We start from the raw sequence: 22,181 nt of genomic DNA, 5'->3' as shown, positions 1-22,181 counted from the left end.
TGAGCAAACACCCCCCCTTCCCTGTGCACTATTAAGCTGTATCTCTCGCTTCTCCCTGCGTCACCCGCGCATTAAAATTCCCCCAAAGCCCTGAAGGCCTGCTTCTCTGTATAAAGCCGGGAGAGGCGGGCGATAAACATCAGGCGTTTAAATTGGCCATTTGGAAGATTACATCTCTTCAGCGAGGGTCTTTCTTTCAAAACTCGCACTGAATTAAGGGCCGCGGCTACTCCGCACCGGCTCTCAAAGGCCGGGCACCTTTTAATTCGGCCGTGGAGTGGGCCGGGCGCGGTGACCCGGCGCCATCAAAGGCCCGAGGAAAGGCCGTGGGGCGACACCGTCTAATGACAAGTAATTGACGGATTCGAGGCCGCGCATTACCAGCGGAACGGGGAGGCATTAATTATTAAAAAACGATTAGCCTCGCGTGTGTCCCGCAGGCGGGCCATCTCGTTCAGGGAAGATAGCCAGCCACGCGAGCCGGAGCCGGACTTGGAGGGAGGCGGGTGCGCTCCCCGGTCGGCCTCGGGCGTGGTGGACAAAGGCGCGCGCGGCCCCGGGCGCCGGGGAAGGAGGGGACCGGGCGCCCAGGGTCCCCACGCATGGAGGTGTCCACAAAACTGACCCTGCCAATCACCGGGACCGATTTCTGCCCTTTTGGGTCCGAGATCTGGGTGACTGCGGCGCGGACTGGAAGAACTTTCCAGTTGGGGTGGCGGGCAACTGCGGTGACCCGGGACCTAGCGCGACCTACGTACGTCGTGGCGAAATACCAAACTGACCGAGCCGGCGTGGGCCTATCACGAGCCAGACACCCCGCCGTAGAAAGCAAACGCTCAGGGGTAATGCAGATTGATGGGGGGCACCTGGTAGACCCCAGAGGAAAGACACCTTTTCCTACGCTGCCCTCGACAGCCGAGGGTCCTGCGGTGTCAACTGGCAGCCTCGGAATCACTAGTTTTCCGAGCCGTCGCCTTCCCGCAGACGGCAGACAGATGCGATCGGTCTGTCCGATCCTCCAAACCCGGTGCCCCGGGCCAGCGCGGGGGAAGTGAGTGAGGAACGGCCCCGCGGCCGGGTTCGGCCTTTCCCTCCTGGACCGGGCTAGTGGCCCGGAGGCTCCCTGACCTGCCTGCGGCCATGCGCGCTCGCGGCGAGAGCGCAGGGTTCCCCGGCCGCTCGGAAAGGCGCTGCTCCTCCTCGGCTCCCGGACGGCGGGAACCCCACCGCCGCCTGGGCCTCGGGGCTTCCTGGAACCCCCGAGACGGGACTGGAACCCATGCGCGTCCACGCTCGGGCCTCGCTCTGCAGCCTCCCAGTACCAGTGCGCCGTCTTCCACCGTCCCCATCCCAGGCTCTGAGGCCAAGGCCGGCCCCCACCTCCACCTTCCCACTGTCCTAGGGCGACAGGCGGCCCTCGGATCGAATCAGCAGCCCGGAGCGGCTGCAGGGGCCTGTGGTGGCTTCCCGTCGCTTCGGGGTCCCACCAAACTTTCCAGTTGTGCTCAGGCCCCAGATTCAGTCTGAGTGTGTAGCTCCTCGACCCCTCATCCTCCCACGCCGAGCATCCTCAGAATCCCCCGCTAAAAGGCCACCTCCCCAGCCCCGGGGTCTCCGCGACTTAGCTTCTCACTCCCCGTCCCCCAGGCGTCGAAGCGCCAGGGGCTGGCTGGGGGAGGGGAGGCGCGCGGACGGGAGTGGGGGGCGCACGCTCGGCGGGGACCCGGGCGCGGCCCCTGAGTGGGCGCGCTCCCTACCTGCGGTGCGGCGGGCAGGCGGGCGGCGGCGGCAGCGGAGCGTCCAGCGCGCGGAGGGAGGCGGCCGACTGCTCCGAGCCGAGGCATCCCCGCATTTATTTGAGCTCAAACCGAGCGACTGTTGACTTTAGCACACAAAGCAAAGATTTCACTGCCCGCTAGTTTAAAAATGAATATTTTACCAAGATATCGATCAGCGTTATAAAATTCAGTTAAGTACAATGGGATCCTGGCAAAAAAGAAAAAAAAAATAATAAAGGAGGGAGAGGCAATATAATATCTGTGCAAATTTGCTGAAGTGTGACGTGGCATGGAAAGTTTACCCTCCTGGAATTCGGATCTAGAATGTTTTTTTCGGTTGTTTACTGACTGTTTATTCACAGATCACGGATGCTTAAACCCGCGCGCGGATGGCGCGGGGAAAAGGAAGAAAAAGAGGGAGAGAGAGGGAAAAACAAACGCTGCACCCTACCACGCAGAGTTGGGGGACGCGGGCGGAGGGCGGTCTGAGCGCCAGTAAGCTGGGGGCCCTGCGGGGGGAGGGGCTGGGGCGGGAGGATGGGGGGTGTGAAAGACGCAGGACGCGCAGAAAAGCCTCCGGAGCGGCCGGCTCCCCGACATCCTTTTTATGTATTCGGACAGAACTATATCTTATCTGGCCGGGATCAGTGGAGGGGGGCGCGCTAAGTAGTTTAAAACGACCCTCGCACAATGGGCGTGCGATAGGAAACATAGCAGGTTAGGGCAGCGCTTTCAGCCTTCATTGTCCCGCACTCGGCCCCCGGCCCTGCCTCTCGGCTCCTTCGCCACGGGAGCCTTTTATGTGATAATGAAACACATTTCAGGCTGGGCTCACGACGTGTGTGTCCTTGCCAGGGGGAGAGACGGCCCTGATTGCTGGCTGCGACCTCCGGATCCCTCCCACCACCCCCCTCCCCAATTTCTCTTCCTTGTGTTCTTCGGGACAATGTGGCATGTTAAAAAGGGATTTGGAGGCGGGAGGCGGAGGCGAGGACCAACCCCCCTCAGGCGCGTGGGAAGGCCAGGGTTTGAGGGGCAGAGAGACCCCGCAAGGTGGGGAGGGCTCTCGCAGAGGTGGCATCCAGGCTTGGGCGAAGCTGGGACACTCCAAGTTTGGTGGTCGAGAAGCCCAAAGATCTAGTCCGGGACACGGGAGCCTGAGCTTAGAAACCTGAGTCCGAAAGTTTTGGCCTCCGACTCTGCGGAGATTCTCACCCACCGCAAGCTAGCTGCGCCCTGCATGGCTCCTGCCCTCACTCGGCCAGCTTGCCTGCCAGCAGATGCCCAGGGCAAAGCCAAAGCGGAGCCCACTTTGTGAAGCCGGGCCCCACTTGGCCTCCGAGGTTTCCACTTCGGTTGGCCGAGGATTTAGGGCCACTAGGCTGTCTGTGGAGAGAGGCAGTACGATTTGTAAGAATTTATTCCGTGTCTTTCTTTATACTTTTCGGTTTTCCTTGAAGAATCACAACATACCCACTCACCTCCTTGGTGCTGTAATCCTAGATTGCCAGCCCGGGCTAAGAGGCTGCTTGGCCAAGGGCTCGGAGTTTGGGGGGAGGGGGGAGGGAGAAAACCTGCAGACCCTGGGATCCCACCCCTGACAAGGGGCACCTGGCCAGCCGTGCAAGACACCCCCTTACCTCTGCCTCATCCCCCAATATATGTATTTTAAAAGATTTCCATCAGGACCCTGAGTTCCCTTTAAAATCACTTCCAGGAGAAAGTCTTTTGTTTCTCCAGACCAGATGCTCAAATGCATGGTTCCAGAAGCCTCACTACTCCTGGGCTGCAGCAAGTTCTACCAAGGTTGTGCAGAACACCTAAGTGAAGGTGGAGGGTGGGATGGAGGGTGGAGTGTAGACAGAGGCTTGAGGCTGTCAATCCAGGCGGAGTTCCAATTCCACGGAAGGATGAATGGGTGCAGAGAGGCAGTGATGAAAAGGAAAAGAGCTGCACCAGGAATTTGCAAGTCCAATCGGGGCTCCCTGCCTTGAAGGGAGGCCTAGGATTGGACATACAGGAAAAAACATGGAAAATCCAGGCTTCTTTCCAGAGAAGCCAGCCCCAGGGTCCAAGAGACGTCAACAACATTGCACCTTCACATGGCCCAGCTGGAAAATACAGATAGGATGTGTGGTTTTCTCCAGGCTTCGGAGATAAACCTGCATCATCCCCACAATCCCCAGAATGGTTCACCTGGGATCTGTGAGTTTCACTGTGTGTAAAGTTAAACCCCAAATTCAAAGAAGTAACCTTGAACAATGTTGAGTTCCATTAACGATGTCCTTGCTGAAGTGTTTAGGGGGAAGTGGACTGAAGTCTGAAATTTACTTTGAAATGCATCTAGGAAAATAAGATAAGTGGGCCGATGGAGGTGTGGATAGATGGACAGATATGCTGTATAACAAGTATAGTGAAATGAGAACTGTAGGATCTGGGCAATGGGTATGTGTCTGTTTACTGTAAAATTCATTCAACTTTACTTTGTCTGAAAATGTTAATAATAAATAGTTGATAAAACAACAACTACCTCCCCCAGAATAAAATAAAACCTGCAACCAGCCAGGATCTCCCTCCCTCAATTTTTAAATAATCCCCAGGTCTGTTTATTTTTTAAATCAAGCAAAGGAAAAAAAATCTTGAAGATTCAAAGCAAAAAAACTGGCAATAACACTTTAATATAGATTTGTGGAACTCTGGTTCTTGTAGTCAGAACACACATTTATAAGCCATAAATAAAGCACGCGGAAACCATAAATTAATCAGACTCGAGACCTGAATTTCACCGTATCAAGAATGGGAATGCTTTTTTTTTTCTTTTTCTTGATCATTTACAACAGACCCTTACATCATTTTTTCTCTTTTTTAAACAATAGTACAACTCTGTTTTCTGTTAAAACTACAGTTTTACACTGAGTCACTCACAAAAGTTTGTTTTTTTCTTTTTTGTTTTGTTTTTGTTTTTTGTTGCTTTTTTTGTTTTTGTTTTTTTAATAAAGTAAGACTTCCCTGCAATGACAGCAACGGAGAGAAACCACAACAACAAAAAGTCAGAATTCGCAGGTGCTTAAAGAAGCAGGCGTCTACACAGTAGTGGAAACTGAGGCTTTCCTTTTTCTCTTTTTTTTGACTGTTTACTTTTTTTCCCTTTCCCTCCTTATACATCATGATACACATCAGTGTGGCCCATGTGAGGGAGGGAAGAGCTGCAGAGGGTGAGGGGAGACCTCTGTTCCGGGGGGCAGGGGTGTGACGGGTCCTTCTTCCTCGTATCTTTCCAGCACCCCTTTCTCAAGAGTCTCTACCCCATTTCCTGTCTCTCCCGTCTGGGTCCGGGCTAGCCAGGTCATGCCGTCTTCTTAAGAGGAGTTCATAATGGGCCTGGAGTACACCCCCTGGTAGTAGGAGGTGTCTGGGGCCAGGGTCGAGGCGTCCAGGCCCGCTTTGTTCGTGACCGGGCCCATGGCCAGGCTTCCCGGCATGGGGGACCCGTAGCCGGGGTAGTGCATCACCTGTTCGTAGGCCTTGAGGTCCATTTTGTGGGGCTGGTGGTGGTGATGGCTGTGGTGGTGCTGCTGCTCCGAGGACATGAGGTTGTTGATGGAGAAGGGGTGGTTGAAGGCGTAGTGGTGCTCCGGCTTCAGGTGGGCCTCTGGCGGCAGGCCCGGGTGATGCGGCGGGCCCAGCAGGTGGGCCGCGGCCTGCTGCTGCTGCCCTGGCGAGGGCGCCGGCTCCGCGGGGCTCAACGCCGCGGCCGGCGTCCCCTTCAGCTCCCCGAGGCCCCCTCGCTTGTGCTCCTGGCACGGGGAGGCGCTCGAGTGGGGCGATTCGGTGCCCGCCGGAGTCTCGGAGACCGGCCCGGCGGCCTCCCCGAGCTGACCCTGCGAGGCCTGGGCCCCGGCGGCCGCCTTCTTACCGCCGCCCGCGGCGCCCGCGGCCTCCTTCAGGGCCAGCTGCTTCTCGCACTTGAAGCGCTTCTGGCGGCGCAGGTAGCAGCCATTCTCGAACATGTTGCCTGAGTCGGGGTGCAGGGTCCAGAAGGAGCCCTTGCCGGGCTTGTCGGGCGAGCGGGGCACCTTGAGGAAGCAGTCGTTGAAGGAGAGCGAGTGGCGGATGGAGTTCTGCCAGCGCTGCTGGTTCTGCCGGTAGAAGGGGAAGAGGTCCATGATCCACTGGTAGATCTCGCTCAGCGTCAGCATCTTGTTGGGGCTCTGCTGAATGGCCATGGTGATGAGCGAAATGTACGAGTAGGGCGGCTTGGCGTGCGTGTAGCTGCGCCGGTAAGTCTTGGGGTCGCGCGCGCGGCTCAGGCCCGCCTGCCCGTACATGGGGCTCATGGAGTTCATGTTCGCGTAGGGTGCCAGGCCGCCCATGGCCCCGGCCGCCTGCCCCCCGAGCGGGCTCAGGCTCGGGCTCAGGTGCGGCCCCATGCCAGCCACGCCGGCCGCCCCGGCCGAGCCGCCCATGCCGGCCATAGCGCCCGCCCCGGGGGACATGCCGGCCAGGGACGGGCTCATGCCAGCGCCCACGTACGACGACATGTTCATGGAGCCGGCGCTCATGTTGCCCGAGCCGCTGCCCATGGCGGCCGCCGACATGCTCATGTACGTGTTCATGCCGTTCATCCCCAGGCCGGCGTTCATGTTGCTCACCGAGGAGTAGCCCTGAGGACAGAGCCCGGAGGGAGGCGCACACCGTTAGCACCGCCGCCGAAGCGCGCCCGGCCTGACCACCCCCCCCCCCCCCCGCCCACCGGGCCAGCCCAGGCCCCCGCCTCCAGGGAGGCCTCCGAGGAGTCCTGCACTCGCCCGGCCCCGGCCCCGGCCCCGCGTCCGTTTCACACGGAGCGCGCCGCGATCGCCCTCGGGGAGGTGGCGCGGGGGCCGCCGCTCTGCGCCCCTGGCCGCCTCCTCGCCCTCCTGCGCCTCGCTCAGACTCTAAAACAGAGGTCCCCGGGAGCGCCCCAAGCCAGGCATCCCAAATGCATCTCCCCTCCGCAGAGTACCCCCGACTCTCACGCCAGCATACCGAGCAGGCGCCGCGGCCCCGGACGCCACCTCCGACCCTGGCCAGCGACCTGTGGGACAAGGCGCAGGGCGCCCGGCGGCCTCCCACGGAGACGATCCCAGGGTCCTCGCCATTCAGCCTTCCTCCCGGGACCCCATTCTGGGCCCCAGGGGAACCGAAACGCGGTACCTGCGCGCAGTCTGGGGCCAGCCGGAGGCATTGAGTGGAGGAACAGGGAGGGGACCGCGAACAGAACTACACGCGGCTGGGCTCTGCAGCCACAAACTTTCTTTCTCTTTGTCGCCTAGTCCTGGACCGTTTTTCTCTACCTCAGCCCCCAACTCCTACCCACCTTCTCCACTCCAGCTCCCCACCCCCTCGCCGGCCGACCTCCCACCCCTCCCCAGCCGCGCGCTGCCAAACACAACTCTGTTAGGATAGTGCGTGGCTCGGCCACGAAGAGGATTTGGAGGCGCCGCAAGTCAATATTTGATCACAAAGTTAATATTATCTCAAGGCTAACAGTGTGTCGTATAAAAAAGAGACCCATTTGAGTCGAAGGAGGGTGGAAAAGGCGGCTGCCCGGAGCGGCTGGGGTGGGGGCCGGGGGCCGGCCAGGGCAGCGGTCCAGAGGTTGGGGCCGAGAGCGGACGCCGCCACCCCGCTTCCCCCGGCAAAGGCGAGTGCCTACCTCGGGCTCGGCATAGTAGCTGCTCCAGTCGGACGGCTCGTGCCCTTCCATCTTCACTGCTCCCAGCATACTGGAAGCCGAGTGCATGGCAGTTTAAAATTTAACAGCCCCAGCAAACGACCGGCAATCACCCCCCCACCCCCACCCTCCTTTCTAAAAAAAGTCAGCCAAGGCACCGTCCCCTCCCTCCCTCTCGCGCTCCCTCTCTCTCGGCTCCACTCCCTCTCTCCCTCGGCCGGCCGGAGGCAGTGGTTGGAAGTGGGAGGGAGGGGTGAGTCGCGGGAGGAGGGGGCCAAGGGTAGGAGGAGGCCCGGAGCCGATTCCCGCTGCCGGAGCGCCCGCCGCCCGCCGCCGCCGCCGCCGCGCTCGCGGGCTGCCCGGTGGAGGCCGAGGCTGGCAGTGCCGAGCTGCCGGGAGGCGGCGGGAAGCGCGCGGCGCGGGGGCGGGTGGGGGGGGGTGGAGAAGAGGAGGAGGAGGAGGAGGAAGAGGAGGAGGTGGAGGTGGTGGAGGAGGAGGAGGAGGGGGAGGGAGGAGGAGGAGGAGGAGGTGTGGACCGCGCAGCGGACAAGTGCCGCAGTGACGTGAGCTGCTGGTGATATAGCGCGGCGCGCGGGCGCGGGCCTCCAATCCCCAGACCCGGGGCAGCCTATTTGAATAATCAGCTCACACCTGGGCGAGAGGGAGCCCCGGCCGGCGCCCAGCACCTGCCCTCGGCGCCCGCCCAGCTGCCCTGCGCCGCGCACGCGGAGCCCGGACTGGCGAGCGGGGCGGGTGGGCGCGTGGGCCCCCGGGTCCAGCCCCCTTTCGTCTGCGGGGGGTCCCCACGGGAGGAGGGACCCGGGAGGAGGCCACCCAGTGGAGTGGCCCAGGGCTCTGGCCCCGTCCCCGTCCCATAGAGCCAGGAGCCTGGCGCGCCTGTCCGAGGGCGCGTCCGGCTTCCGCGCCCGGTCTCCCCTCTGCAGAGCCTTATCAAAGCCGCATTTATTTATCCCGGATTTCTTAGTTCTCAGTGCTCATTCCCTGTCAAAACAACCAGCCGGTGACGGAGCCAATCTGCAAAGCGCTGTCGTATTTAGAAAAACTGTGTACACATCTTTAACTCGCCTGTTGCGGCTGCTGGGAGGCCCCTCCCGTTACAGTTAAGACCCGGAGCGGCTTCGGGAGGCGTGCGGGGCGCCGGGTCCCGCCTCCCCGGCTTTTTGCCTCCTCCGAGCCAGGCCTCCAGCGCCCGACGGGGCGGCTGGAGGGGAGGAGCCCCGTCCCACGGTCCGGGTGCCGGGCGCAGGGCGCGCGCGGCCCCGCCAGCTGCTGCGACGGTTGGGAGACTATTTGTCTCTGACAGTCAGGACGGCATGTTTCAAGGTTACTCTTCAGTCACAACTGAGGTGCCCACAGCATTTCGTAACTAAAACAAACAGGGCAGGAGGTGGGGGACGAGGCGGGAGGAGAGAGGGGAATTAAGGAATCAATAATGGGGCATATGGAGTCCGCCTGGCTGTGGGCGGGGGTGTCTCTGACCTCTCTGCTTTCCTGTTTTATAAGAATTAGAAACCCCAGCAACCGTATTCGTCCTTTTTATTTTCGATCCAGCTTCTGAGTTCAAATGATCACCTGTCCTGGGCCAGGTACCAAGACCTCAGTGAGCCAGATTGGGGAGGGGGCGGGGAGGCGGAATACTACAGGTGTTTGGAGGTGGACCCCCTTTCTTGGTTCTAAACCCCGGCTGGGCCGTGAGGATGCGGCCCTGCGCCCTCAACCCCAAAGAGAGAAAAAATAGGAAATAGTGGGTATCTGGCCCACCTGTCCAGAGTTATGGGTAATGGTGGCAGAAGACAGAAGCGAGGTGGCAGGCACGGAGCAGAGCAAGGGGAACGGAAGGCCGGGTGAGGGTCAGGCCAGAGGGCAGGGGGCGGAGCAGTAGGTGCAGGGGTACTCCCACCCCTTCCCTCTACTCCAGGGCTCTAGGGCCTGCAACGCTTTGAACTGAAGATGCAGGCGAGGCTGGTTTGACCAATTCTTAGTGAGAGCGTTAATGAACCCGCTGAGCGAGGGCCGGGGCAGGGTCCCCCACAGCCAAGGTCTGCTTCTCCCCGAAAGCCGTGCGCAGCGCAGAGTCCTCCCAGGAGGGGCAGGCCGGCCCGGTGCAGCCGGGAAGTGTGCTGGGTGTATGCACACGTAGTGTCGGTGTGCGCAGGGTAGCCGAGGGACCAGATCCCCGGGCATCTCTCGCCGGGTCCCCCAGCGTGGGTGGAAACTACTTGATCGCTCTCCCGAGGGCTAGGGATAGAGGGTCCGCCCTGGCCTATTTTCCAAAGCTTTCTGCGCAGGCCGAGGGCAGAAACACATACACGCGCGGGCGCGCACGCGCGCGCACGCACAGACATACACACAGACACACCCTTCTTCCCCCCCGCGGGGCGCTTCTCATATTCAGTAGGTCAGACAGACAAACCCGAGAAACAAGGACAGACAGCTTTCTGGTGTGCGTGAGATTGAAAGCTCAGGAGTGTCCAGGTTAACCTAGTCTGTGCGTCTATGTGAGAGTCCACTCCCCTATTTTTGCTCCTGGTGGAAAATGTGGTTCTAGAAATCTCGCCACGAGCAGGAGAGAGAGCGGCCCGGGGTAGGAGGGCGTGCCCCTCGTTGGCCCGGCCCCTGGTCACCGGCTTCCGCAGTGACAGGGCGCCCCCTGTCGGCCGCGCGGCCCCGGGACAGACAGGAGCCCTCACGGACCCCCGAGCCCCTAACCCCGCTATCTGGACGGCCGCGCCGTCCGCCGGCCTCTCCGAGTCTCCCCGAAAACGCCTCCCGGGGGCTGGCGCTTCTTCGGCGTCCCCGACGATCTGCGCAAACCCAGGTTGGCCTCCGCCGCCTGCGGAGGCGCCGCGGGCTCGGGCGGAGCGGCCGCTGGGACCCTCCCCGGGAAGGGGAGCGCGGCCGGCGGATGCTGCGGGGAGCGCGAGCCCACGCCCCCGGCCCGCCGCCCTTCCCTGCGCGGAGGCCCGCCGAGGCGCCCCCGCCCCTGCACACGGCGCTCCTTCCCTTCCCGGCAGCTCTGGTTTCTAAAGGTTGATTCAGAGCGTCTGGCACGAGAGCCTCAGGCTGGAATGCTGTAAATTGCTCCGGGAGCTTCTCTCCAGGAAAAAGTTCGCGGGTAACTCGGGCTGAAAACAGATGTTTCCCCTGATCCCCCCTTATTTGAAGCCCCACCTAGGGCTGAGACCTACAGAGATTTCCTTTGCCCGTGCCCCCTCTCTTTCCCGGCCTTGTCGTTCGGTGCTGCCGGGTTTGCATTTAAAGCCGCCTTATGACCGATGACTGTGGTTGGATTTAGCGCGTTGGTTTTATTCCCGTCGCTGGCCCAGCGGACTGACTCGGCCCAAATCTGGGCCTCCTTCGGTCTCCCTGCAATCTCCAGCAAAACTCCTTCCCCGGGGCTCTCCGTCATGTGAAACTAGCCCTTGAGGAAAGGGACATCAATAAACAGTACTCAACTTCCCTAACCGATGACCCACGAAATACCAGAGGGTGGGTGCGCCTTGGCGTGATCAATACTCCAGTTCCCGAAGGCCTTTCGAGAATAAATACCCAGGACAGGCCTTGCTTTAGGGCATTACTAGGCAGGTCTGCAGGTGAGGTTAAAACAGAGGAGACAGAGAAAGGTGATTTAGCAAAGTCTTGTGAAAATACACATTTTACCTTCAAATAACCTTTGGGTTGGCAGAAATCAGACACCCACACCTCCATTATTCACAAGGTGGAATTTTCAGGGTGCATCCCAAGTCTTACTAAAGAAGAGGCATACAGTTGTATCCAAGGTTGCAATTAACATTTCACTTTCCATGGGTTGTTATTTCTGAAATAATGTTTAAAAAAAAAATCAAACTACTTGGCACTGAGCACTCAGATACTTTTTTTTGCTGGCTTCCATAGTTCTTTGTGGCCAAAACCCTAGTTGTTTATGGGGAGGGCAATTGAAAAGATAATTAGTGGAGAATATCTTTCAAAGGAGATTTATGTGAAAAACATTAAAAAACCCACAAGAGAGTGATGTTGAATGTGATGTTAAAATTGAGAGGAAAGCAAGATACGGCATTGTAGGCTTATACACAGTAAGTTTATACACATGCATACAATCTACCACTCCTGGGCAAGATTCACAGGAAAAGATGGGAAATAAGTCATAATAAATAACGATAAGATGAGATAAATACGATGTTAGTAACCCTGGTTGTGTTTGGTGGTAGAATGATCTCTTCAGTCTACATTTTTTTTCCTGCAGTATATTTGTGTCATTTTATATGATTATTATTTTATGATTACATTATTTTTATTATTTTAGGGTGAAATATAGAATAAGAATATTAGATCTGATGTCATGGAAACTTTAGCAAAATAACTCATACCGTGTTCATTCAGTTCTCACACATGCAAGGCGATCAGGGAAGCCACCACTTCAAGGGAGCAAGGGTTTAAGTTCTGAAAACAAACCAGTACTATGTTCTCTGACCCGTATAAGAAAGACGACTGTGCCCTCCCTTGAGTTAAGGGAGGAAGAGAAGTGATGTGCACGTCAACCCCAGGTGGTGGCTAGGATAGCCCGGTGTCGGTGTCGTGTCGGGAGCAGGTGAGGCTCTGTCCTCAGGTCCTGTTGGATGAATTTGGCCCTCAGCTGTCTTTTTCTGTGCACGTAGAATTTGATGGCTGTTTGGAAGGTTGGTTGTGGTTATGGACTGTGCATCTTTTGTGGGCTTCCTCGGTGGTCAGGCTGAGCAGTTGTCGACTCCACTCCCATCTGTGTGGGTCTGTGGAGAAGGTCGATGATCTGCCCATTCGGGTCCAGGGTCTGACAAATATTTCTGGCATATACTTGGCATCCTGTCCGTCATTCTTGACTTTTTAGCACGCTTCTGGTAAGTGGGACTCTTAGAGCAGGTAATTAAATTAAGTGGAAGGGATAAAAATAAAGAAACGACGACTTTGAGTGGAAATAATAACATGTCAACGTGAGTGAGAATAAACTCCTCTTTGAGGGATGCCTAAATTAGATGTATCTGCATTGGTGGCTCTGCGAGCTATTTCATACATTTGGATGTTATTCTTGGAGGGGAGCTGTTATTCGTGCCAAAAGGGCGAACAGTAAACCTCACTGAGGACAGGAGTCATGGAGAGTCTGTCACAGACCTGAAGAATCGGACCCGGACATTCATTCTTAGGAACCCAGGAAGATAATTAAGAAGCGGCCCCATTAGATCTACAAGTTACTGATTAGTTACTTGGATGAACAAATATACTTTCAATAAGTATGAAAGGGTGAAGCATAGACAGATGTGGAGATCAGAGGAGGTCAGCAAGGCCTGGAGTTTGAGTCTTAGGCTTGGGAAGCAGATGTTTTCTTCTTGCTTCCATCTCAAAGTGATACAGGGGCTCTGCGTAAGCAGAAAAGAATTAGACATAACTTGCTCTCATATTAAGCAGTGACAGTGAAGAGTAGTTTATAGATTTTTGGTCCATTTAGCAACTATTTTAATGAGTACTTACTATATTCCAGATGGCGGAGATACCGCCCTGACCATGGTAGGCAAAGCCATGTGCTTGCAGAGGTTTCTCTGCAGTGTTCCCTTCTACTTGCTCCACTTGCTGCCTTCTTCTGCTACGGGTTCCAGCAGAACTTATTTTGCCTATGTCTTCAAGTCATCTTTCAACGATGACCCAGGAATTTCCAAGGGCCAAAAACCCCATTCCAAAGGGCAGTCTACATCTCACCATTCAGAATTAACCAACCCGCTGGCAGGGATGGACGCAAACCCAAGGTGAAGTGCACTGCCTGTGTTGACCCAGCATTGATGGGAGAGCCAAGGGTTGGGTCCTCTGAAGCAGTGGGCAGGATGCCAGCAGAATGGCAGGCCACTCCAGTCCCACTACCATTTGTAAGCTCTCTAGAGTATCAGTTTTCCATCCTACAGGTACTAGGGGGGCTTCCGGCTCTGGGAAGGAGACAGAAGTCGGCAGCGAGGTGCTCCTGCCGGCTTGAGAGCGTGCCCCGTGTGTGTGAGAACCGCAGCAAGTGTGTGTAATACACGTGTCTGTATTCACTCTTTGCCTGCTTTGCTTCCAAAAGTCTTTCCAGAGGAAGGATTGTGGAGCTTCCTGAAAAGTGGGAGCTTCGTTTGACAGGGAGGGTTAGCATATTACAGCAACAGTGGCCCACTGGGGCTGGGGTAATTAACGGGCCCGGGATCGGGACCGCCCAGCAAATTTTTATGTGCATAAAACCGCCCCTGGGGATCTTGTTAAAATGCAGATTCTGGGAGGGGGGAGGGGCTTGAGAGTTGGCATTCTAACAGGATTCCAGGTGGTGGTGAGGCTGCTGGTCCGCTGACCACAGGTGAAATAGCCCCGCTTCCCTAACTCATCTTGCAGTCTGTCCTGAGCTCAGTGGTGAGACAGGCCTTGATGAAATGTAAAGCAAGTCCACCTTCACCTCCTGTGGGTTCTTCCCTCCCACTCGCTCCCGGCCACACCGACCCTCCCCACAGCCAGAATGCATCTTCCCAGGGTTCAGAACGTGTCCGCAGCTTGGGGCGTGGAGAACGTGCTCTCAGCAGCGCCCCCCTCCCAGCCCCCACCTGGCCTTGTCAGCTTCCCGCACCTCCCACAGCGCCTCTCCTGGGACCTCCCTGGTTGACCGGGCAGGACAGGGAACCTACAGCAACGATCAGTTGGTGACTTGGAAGCTGTCATTTTCCAAGCAAGGAAAAACGACCTAAGCAAAGTTTCAGCTGCAATCACACTGCATCACAAACGCCCTCCAAGGCCCCTTAACTCTCCTCCTTAAGGGAGAGAGCCCGGAGGACCCGGGCTGATCCTGCCTCCCGAGGAACCTGGCACGCTGGACTTGCCGACCTTTCCTAAATATCCCCGACCTCTTCACTGATCCCAATGTGCATTTTTAAGAAGCAAAATAGATCCAAAAGAAGAGAAAGTGACAAGGAGATTCCTGTTTTTTGAGTTTCAAATGGGGTTTGTATGCCCTCCTCCTGGAAAAGACCTGGGCCTCCTGGGAAAGTGATTGGGAATTTTCTTCCACAGGACGCTGACCCGATGCTGAACTGGCACTGCCTGCCGATGTCCAAGAAAAAGAACAAGACCAGGAGAAATGCAAGCTGAACCCGCAGACACACCAAAATTACCCCCACTCCCACGCTAGGAAACACACTGTTTCTCTTGCTTTGCCACCCAAATATTTTCCAACATGTATAATAGGAAACGTTTGGAAAGTAAAATTTGAGTCTCAAAGATGAGAAGCATTTAAAAGCTCAAGATGTTTCCTTAATGCTTATTCTATTTGCAATATGCACCCATAATTAGCTCTCAGATCATCTTTCCCTTGTGGGAATTTAAATGTCATTCGTTCTGAAAAGGGCTCCTTCTTTCCAGGTAAGAACTGCTAAACAGGAGTAAAGAGGGCAAATTCTTCTTATTTCTACCATATTTATAAAAGCACATGGAAAAAATCAATGTAAACACAGTAAGAATTTTAGACCAAGTCCTTAATCTATGTTTGATTTTAAAGCAATGAGGACTGGGGGGTGAAAAAGCTGGGGAGGACATTGTATTCAGCTGCTTTGAGATCCCTGGATGGAACTGGATATAAAATACAAACTTATTTTGTAGTTTCTTTCATGCCCAGCGGCTACATCACCCCATAGTTTGCCTCTGTCATTCTAAGGCATGGAAATACGCGATGCTGATTTTGGATGTATTGTTTTACATCATATAACAAATGGTCAGTGCTGTTTAATATTCTCCAGAGGAGTCTACATAAATAGATGTATACCTTGCAAAATCCTGAGAGTTTAGTTTTTCCCTTTAAGAGGAAACCTGGTAAATTCATTCCTGTAAGTCTTCAGAATAAAGTGCTAAGTAGATGTTAACGATGAGGACCATCTGGTCCTAGTGGGAGTTCTGTGTCTCAGACCTGAGCCCTGCTCCCCAGTCTTTGTAGTTACATAGAAATTGAAAGAAGGCTTTTTTCTCCTTCCCTGTTTCCTTTATCCTTTTCTCCTTTTTATGTTGAATTTAGAAATACAGGTACAGAATTTTTTTTATGTTAATTCCTCGGGTTTACTGCCCCCCAAGTGACCAGGATCTTTGTGGTTGGGAGGGGTAATATTTGCATCAGACTTCATGGTTCTCCAAAACCTCTCTCAGGTGGGAGTTCCCTTTGTCCCTTGAGAATGGGAGTGAGATGTTGAGGGCTTGCCTCAGACCACCCAGCCCTTCCATCCCAATCCAGGCCCTCTGACCCAAACCTTGACCTGTTTCCACATTATAATGTTCTCTGATGGAGAAGTCATGAGAAGCATGGGAAAAAGGAAAATGCTCACAGGTAGAGTTTTCAGTTACTGGTACCAAGTGTGTGTGTGTGTGTGTGTGTGTGTGTGTGTGTGTGTGTGTGTGGTTTATCTACAATATGCCCAAGATCGTAACTCTTAAAGAATAAGGTTAAATAAACAATAACCCAACTTAATTGTGGAATATTATGGAGCTGTTATAAAGCTGTTATAAAGCTGATATAAATCTCTCTGAAATCATATAGAAAGTATATCTACTTTATGATGAAGGGCTAAACAGTCACTGGATATGGGTAATTTGATTTAATTTTTGTAAAGGTAATCCTGACTCTATGTGCAGAAAAGTTTTGAAGGTTGCACACAAGGCTGTTAACAATTACACCCCCAGAAATTGGGACTTGGAAGGCTTGGGAGAAGACTTGCACTTTCTACTTTATATCTTCCTCATTTTTTTTACAATTATTTCTTCTGTTTTTGTCATTAAATAATATTAAATTACCAAACATTGAAAAGTGTGGTCTTTGCCACTGGATAGCCGACGGGCTGCACACAAATGTCTCTGCTCCTCATGAATTGAACATGCACTTTTCTGCATCTTGGTTTGGAGAAGATGAGCCAGTCTGCTGGAGAAGCAAAGATTGTATTTGCAAGCAGAGAATCAAACTGAGAACACCCACAGCCCAGGAGAGTTAGGTAGGAAAAATAAACCACTAAGATTTAATAAATCTGTCCTAATTTAAAAAATGAAAAAGTGGACGTCCCAGGGCAGACTTAAAGAACCGGTTAGGACTTAAAGCTATGGGTCTTAATTGCTTATGGTCCTCAGGAAGGGAAAGGATTGAAATGGAGCTCTCTGTGGTTTAGCTTAATTAATATTTATGACTGCAGAAGAAAATTAAATAAGGCAAACGGTGTAATTTTAAACAGCCTGTAGTCACGGTTAGCAGGACTCACAACAGATTCAGACGCAGGAAGAGAGAGTGCTGTGCGAATGGTGCATGATTTCAGTTTTCTTTCGCTCCATGTCCCCCTGCAACCTGACCCATTTTTTTTATGCTGCAGGGACCTCCAGTACTGACATCTTGGAATGCTACTACCTGGTTCACTTATCTTTTTTGCATGTTTTGTCGTTGTGACTGATTATCTGAAGGAATATTTTCTTTCTTTGAGGGATGGGGATTATGTCCAAGGATGTTAGCTCTGGAACCATCTACAGTGACCCCTCTGGGCATTTCTGAGGTGTGTATCTGCCACTTATTGATTCTTTCCATGGTTTGATGATTTGAGTTTTTCTATCTTGGGAGCTGAGAGTTGATGAGATAGCACAGTTTCCCCTAATGGAGAATCCGAAAGTTGGTTCAACTTCTACATACTGACAAATGTTTACTGGATGGATGGATGGATACTTGGATGGATGGAAGAACAAAAGACAGATGCTATGCAACTCTGATTGAAAAACTCATAGTTTACCCTTGAAGACTGGTGTTGGAGGGATAAAATCAGGTTATGACAAATTCTGGGTGAGTGCTTTTCAAACTCCAGTTGATGGCTCTTCAATGTGTTGTGACAGCAATTTATTTCATTGAAATTATCATTAAATAAAGGAAAGGAATAGAACAGAATCTCTCAGTGCATCTCACCTAGAAAAGTCATGTGTGGTTCTGAAAAACCTCTGTTTTTGTGATAAATGTGTGTGTATCTGCAGCAGGATGGAAAATGTATTCCCTACTGTGGGTTCTCTCCAAAAAGCCTGAAAGACAGGGTACACTGGGACTGAGGAATCCTTAGCAAAAAAGCTTCAGATTTCCCATCTGAAATGAAGACAACAGCAAACGCCATGGACTGGATGAGGATGACATGTGTTGATGCACTTGACGGTGGCTTAGCTGGGTGCCTGGTGTATTGAGAATGTCTGATCAGTGTTACCTTCCCTCCCTGCACCCTCAGCATCACACCGGAGGAAATCCCAACACTACCTAGAGAACTGCGTGATGCTACATTTTACAGTTTGTCCTCTCAACTCTAACCAAATCAACCCTCTTAAAAGACAGCTAAACCTGATCAAAATGACACCACATATTTGAAAAGATCATTCTCATCTCTCTGGATGAGGTCAGAGCTGTGCTGAGCTCTGGGTCAAGGACCTCTCCAGAATTAGCAAAACTGTTCTACCCACTTGCTACTCTTCTTAGGAAAGAGCTGGACCTTAGCTTCAATTCCATGGCTTTCCCTCCCTTTGAAGGTTAAACTGAGCATTTTATTTTTGTGCTGACAGTAACTCCCAACCCCTCCCTAGTTCCAATTCTTCTAAACCTTCTACCACATGCTAAAACCATCCCTCTTCCCCTTCCCCACCCCGCCCTCTTCCTGAAGTGATTTGGTCCAGAAAACCTCAACATCCAAATGTTTTTGCAACTCCCCTCTTCACCCTTCCCAGCTCACCACTCCTCTTTCTGATTCCCTTTCTGTTCCCTTAACATTCTCCTTACTCCCCTTCTTTCCCACCCACAAAGCCGTCTTACAACCAGTGATGTTCTCCTGGTGACCCAAAGCTGGCAGAAGCCTCCTTCATCTTTCCAGAAGGTTCCTCAGCTGCCGGAACCAGCCTGCTATCCTTCTCCCGCTAGATACTTCAGACAAACCTGGGGTACCTGCTCTGGGGTGGAATGTTTGCTAAGTTTCACCCATTAGATTAAAAAACAAAACAAAACCCTCCCTCCACCTGGACTTATTTCAGGTAACTTGGAAAGTTTCATTCTCTTAAGTGGACCAATGTAGCCACCTGTTCCATAAGAAAATGGAAACCTTGCTCTTAGTGATGGGCCATTCCCCCCTTTTCCGTGGGACATGGTGAGTTTGCAAACTTTGCTATTATAATGAGTACTGCAGTGAATCTTCTTGTTCATGTCTGCATGTGAGCATGCCCATGTTTCTTTAGTGCCTGGGGTATCTGGAGAGATCCACACCATACCCTACAGAGGTCATCTCTGGGGAGGAAAGGGGGTGTGCTGGGGTGAGGGCATGTTAAAGGGGACTTTGTCATTATCTGTCATGTTTTAGTTTTTTTGCAAAGAGAATGCATCCACGTGTTATTTTTATATTTAAGTTACACTAAAATATTTCCAAGAGCACCAACAAATTCCAACACTAGCAGTTGTCATCAAGAGGTTAGTCAAGCACCCCCTTGCTCTGAGCCTCTTCCCGCTGGGGTGCAGCCAATGGTCGCAGTGATGGGACTGACCCTCCCTTGCAAGTGACCTCAGGGATGAGGAATTCTGTGTTCCCGAAGCTCCCAACGTGACCTTCATTCTTCTCAATTCCTGCCACACTTGTGACAGGATGTGTGAATCAAACTTGGTCTTAGCTCTCATTTAAAGGCACATTTGTCCCTGTTCCTGGAGCAGCTCAGCCAATATGCATCCAATAAACATTTATGAATTCCCCCACCTGCCCCATGGGTTCAGGGCTCACGGGGCATCACGGATATCTTCAAAGAGTTCCCAGGGTTGGGAGTGGACCAGAAATCAACACAATGCAGTGTGTTAGTGCACCCCAGAGAGCAGCAATCCGCTTTTCCTGGGATGGGAAGGTCCATGCCTCCTGCCCAGAGGGCGATATTAAGTCCTACCTGAAGGAAGAGGACAAACTCTCCAGGCTGAAAGGGACCCAGGGCTCCCCTAGTGGAGGGAAATGCCAGTGCAAGGGCGTGGACCTGATCCAGCCGCCAGGCTGGGGAAGCCACAGCCTGGGGGAGGCCGTGAGCTGCAGGGGGACAGAGGATGGGTGTCACCGAGGGCTTGGAGTGGCAGTTCTCCTGACAGTGTGGAGGGAAGTGAGGCTGGACCCAGGACCACCACTCAGCTGGCCCTGGTCCAGGGAGGGCTGGTTGGCTGCTGGGAGTGACAACCACAGGCCACTTCAGCCCCTCGGGTTTCCTGGGCTTCAGAGCTCACGGCCCTTGCTGGGTTGGCCCACATTCCATCCTGATGGATGAGATCTCAGCCCCACTCCAGAGAGTTCTGAGGGCCGCACTAGCTCCCGGGCTCCCCATGGGGTCCAGCAAGTCTGCTTTGGGGCCACGTGGAAGCTTAACTTGCCCCCCCAGCCCATATCCACCTCCTCCCACTCTGCCGGCTCTGCCAGGCATTGAGCCCACTGATTCCCCATGAACGTGGCACAGGGTAAACTCGACCTAGAAGCTGCCTCGGGGAACCTGGATGAACAACCACTTAGAAGCTGGCAGCACCCATCCGGGTGGGGAGACTGCCCAGTGATGGAGATGGCCTAGTGCTACCTCTGGCTTCTGATGATGTCTGTAGAAAACTCCTAACTGACACAGACAGGAAAGCGTCAGGTGACATGAAACTACAGAACTGGGGGTCAAAATATCTCTGTCTTAGTCTCCATTCCCCCCAGAAGTAGAGCCAAGGATTCAAGTGCAAGCTGGCCCTTGGCTCAGGAAATACTGGACAAGGATTGGGGTCATGAGACCAGGAAGGGAAGGCAGCTGATAAGGGGCCTGTGGTGAAGCCAGTTCCTACTGTGGGCAACTGGGGCTTCACCTGCAGCGGCCTCCAAAGCCAGAGGAGAACCTGTACCTCAGACGCCTCCCTGGGAGTGGGAGGGAGCAGAGGGGTCTGTGCCCCAACTCCTGCAGCTGTTGATTGACGGCTGCTGCTGGGGTCTTAACCCTCCAGGCAGTTCCTGTCCTGCACGGGGAAGGTGGAATCCTGCTGCCAGAAAGCTGCCTGCGGATCCTGGCAAATGCAAGGAGGGTTTAGGGGGAATATTGAGTGTCCTGACATCATCCCTGTAAGTTCCACCGTCTCCATTTCCTAATGGCTCAGTCCCCCTGAGCCTCAGCCTCTCAGTCATCAAACTAGGATAATGATGATAAAGGCTTCACAATCCTGTGAACTTTAAGTGTGACTTTGCTTTAGTTCTCAAATGATATCGTTAAGAATGAGTGACATTACACGGCGGGGAGATGGCCGTGTAATGATATTAATAGTTGTCATCTCATGCCCTGGGCCCAGCACTGCCTTCCCTAGTGTGGGGAGGCCACAAGTCCCCTCCAGGGTCTTCAAGATGGAATCCACCTTCCAAATGTGAATTTTCAGAGTCACGTGTAGTTAGCCCCCTACATTCACCCACCGAAAGTTATGCGCTGCCAACTCCCTCTAGAACTATCAAAGGGGCCACTCAGAAAAGTGTCTCAGAATCCAGGCATGCTATTTCCACACTTTTTAGGGCCAACATCTGAGGACAGGGGTGAAGGGGGTTGAGGGTCCTCCTGCGTCCACGGCAGCGCTTGCTGCACCACAAGGAAGGCAGATAGAAATGCCCAGTTTGAGCAGAAACCTTCTAAAACTGTGCATTTCCAATGCTCAGTGGTGAAAGAGTCAGCTGAAGTATTGAGTAAAGGTGAACTTTGTTCCCTATTAAGTAGAAGGTAAACTGTTGCCTTGCTCCTAGTTTCCTGGTGAGATGATTCACTTGCAGTGAATGGGGACTCATGATAACATTATATCATCATGGAAAATCCTCACTGTAAAGGCCGGATCTCTAGCTGCTCCTTAAGCCCCAGACACCAGAAAGTACAATACACTGGGCTCAAACAGAGCAGAGGTCACAAAGGAAAGCCCTTATAATTCGACCCTAAGCACTTTTGTGCAAAAAACCCAGGACGGTGATGATTCCCACCATGTGTGAGAAGGAACATCCCATTTTCGGGGTTATTTCTACAGAGTACTGATGGAATTTCTCCCATCCTTGTAAGAACTCTCACTCCCAGAGCCTCGGATTTACTTTTAACAGAAAGCCTTTGATTAGATCCCCATGAAGTTAATGGGACCTTAAATCAGTGACAAGACCCTTCCAAATTTATCTGCAAATTCCACCTCTCTTTGTTTTTATCACTGTCCCAATGGTCCTTCCTATAATTGAGTTTTATGTTCTAGACATTAATCATTTTAATTTTTAAATCTAGATAGCAGTGGGACAACTTCCCATTTCCTAATCTTGTTTTAGGCAGTACCGAATAGAGCCTTCACTGCCTCTGATTTAAAAAAAAAAATCGACACATACACACAAACTTGAGATGTTTCAGACTTTATGATCTGAGCATAAAAAGAAAGGGCTGAGCCTTTGATTCATATTCTATTCAACCACGGGTACACCACTGCTGGAGGGATTTGCATGTTTAAAGCAGTGTGCAGAAGAACAACCCACATAATGAATTCTCCGGGGGTCTTGGCGGAGGAATTGGTATTCAGCCCCATCGCCTCAGTGTCTGCCTTGTCTGCCGCGGGGTCTGTGTTCTCCGCGCGCGCTGATTGGGCACCAGTG

The 22,181-nt window shown here is 53.4% G+C and overlaps 1 protein-coding gene and 1 long non-coding RNA gene across 2 annotated transcripts in view; both read right to left on the bottom strand.

Annotated features, from left to right (window-relative positions):
* The window catches only part of LOC309645914, a 55,920-nt gene extending 53,686 nt beyond the window's left edge, over window positions 1-2,234 (bottom strand). Inside the window, exon 1 of the long non-coding RNA XR_014255109.1 lies at window positions 1,758-2,234. This is a non-coding gene — a long non-coding RNA (uncharacterized lncRNA). The remainder of the gene's footprint in view (window positions 1-1,757) is intronic.
* Window positions 2,235-3,329: 1,095 nt separating this feature from the next.
* On the bottom strand, window positions 3,330-7,697 carry FOXA2 (forkhead box A2). Its single transcript, XM_082429230.1, has 2 exons — window positions 7,477-7,697; window positions 3,330-6,442 (listed from the first exon to the last, which is right to left on the bottom strand). Exons 1-2 carry the CDS (start codon window positions 7,561-7,563, stop codon window positions 5,138-5,140), a joined length of 1,392 nt encoding a protein of 463 aa, XP_082285356.1. The 5' UTR covers window positions 7,564-7,697; the 3' UTR covers window positions 3,330-5,137.
* Between the last annotated feature and the right edge of the window lie 14,484 nt (window positions 7,698-22,181).

Source organism: Balaenoptera physalus (assembly GCF_965194825.1).
Source record: "Balaenoptera physalus genome assembly, chromosome: 16".
NCBI lineage: Eukaryota > Metazoa > Chordata > Mammalia > Artiodactyla > Balaenopteridae > Balaenoptera > Balaenoptera physalus.
This window is presented reverse-complemented; position numbering and strand designations above follow the sequence as displayed.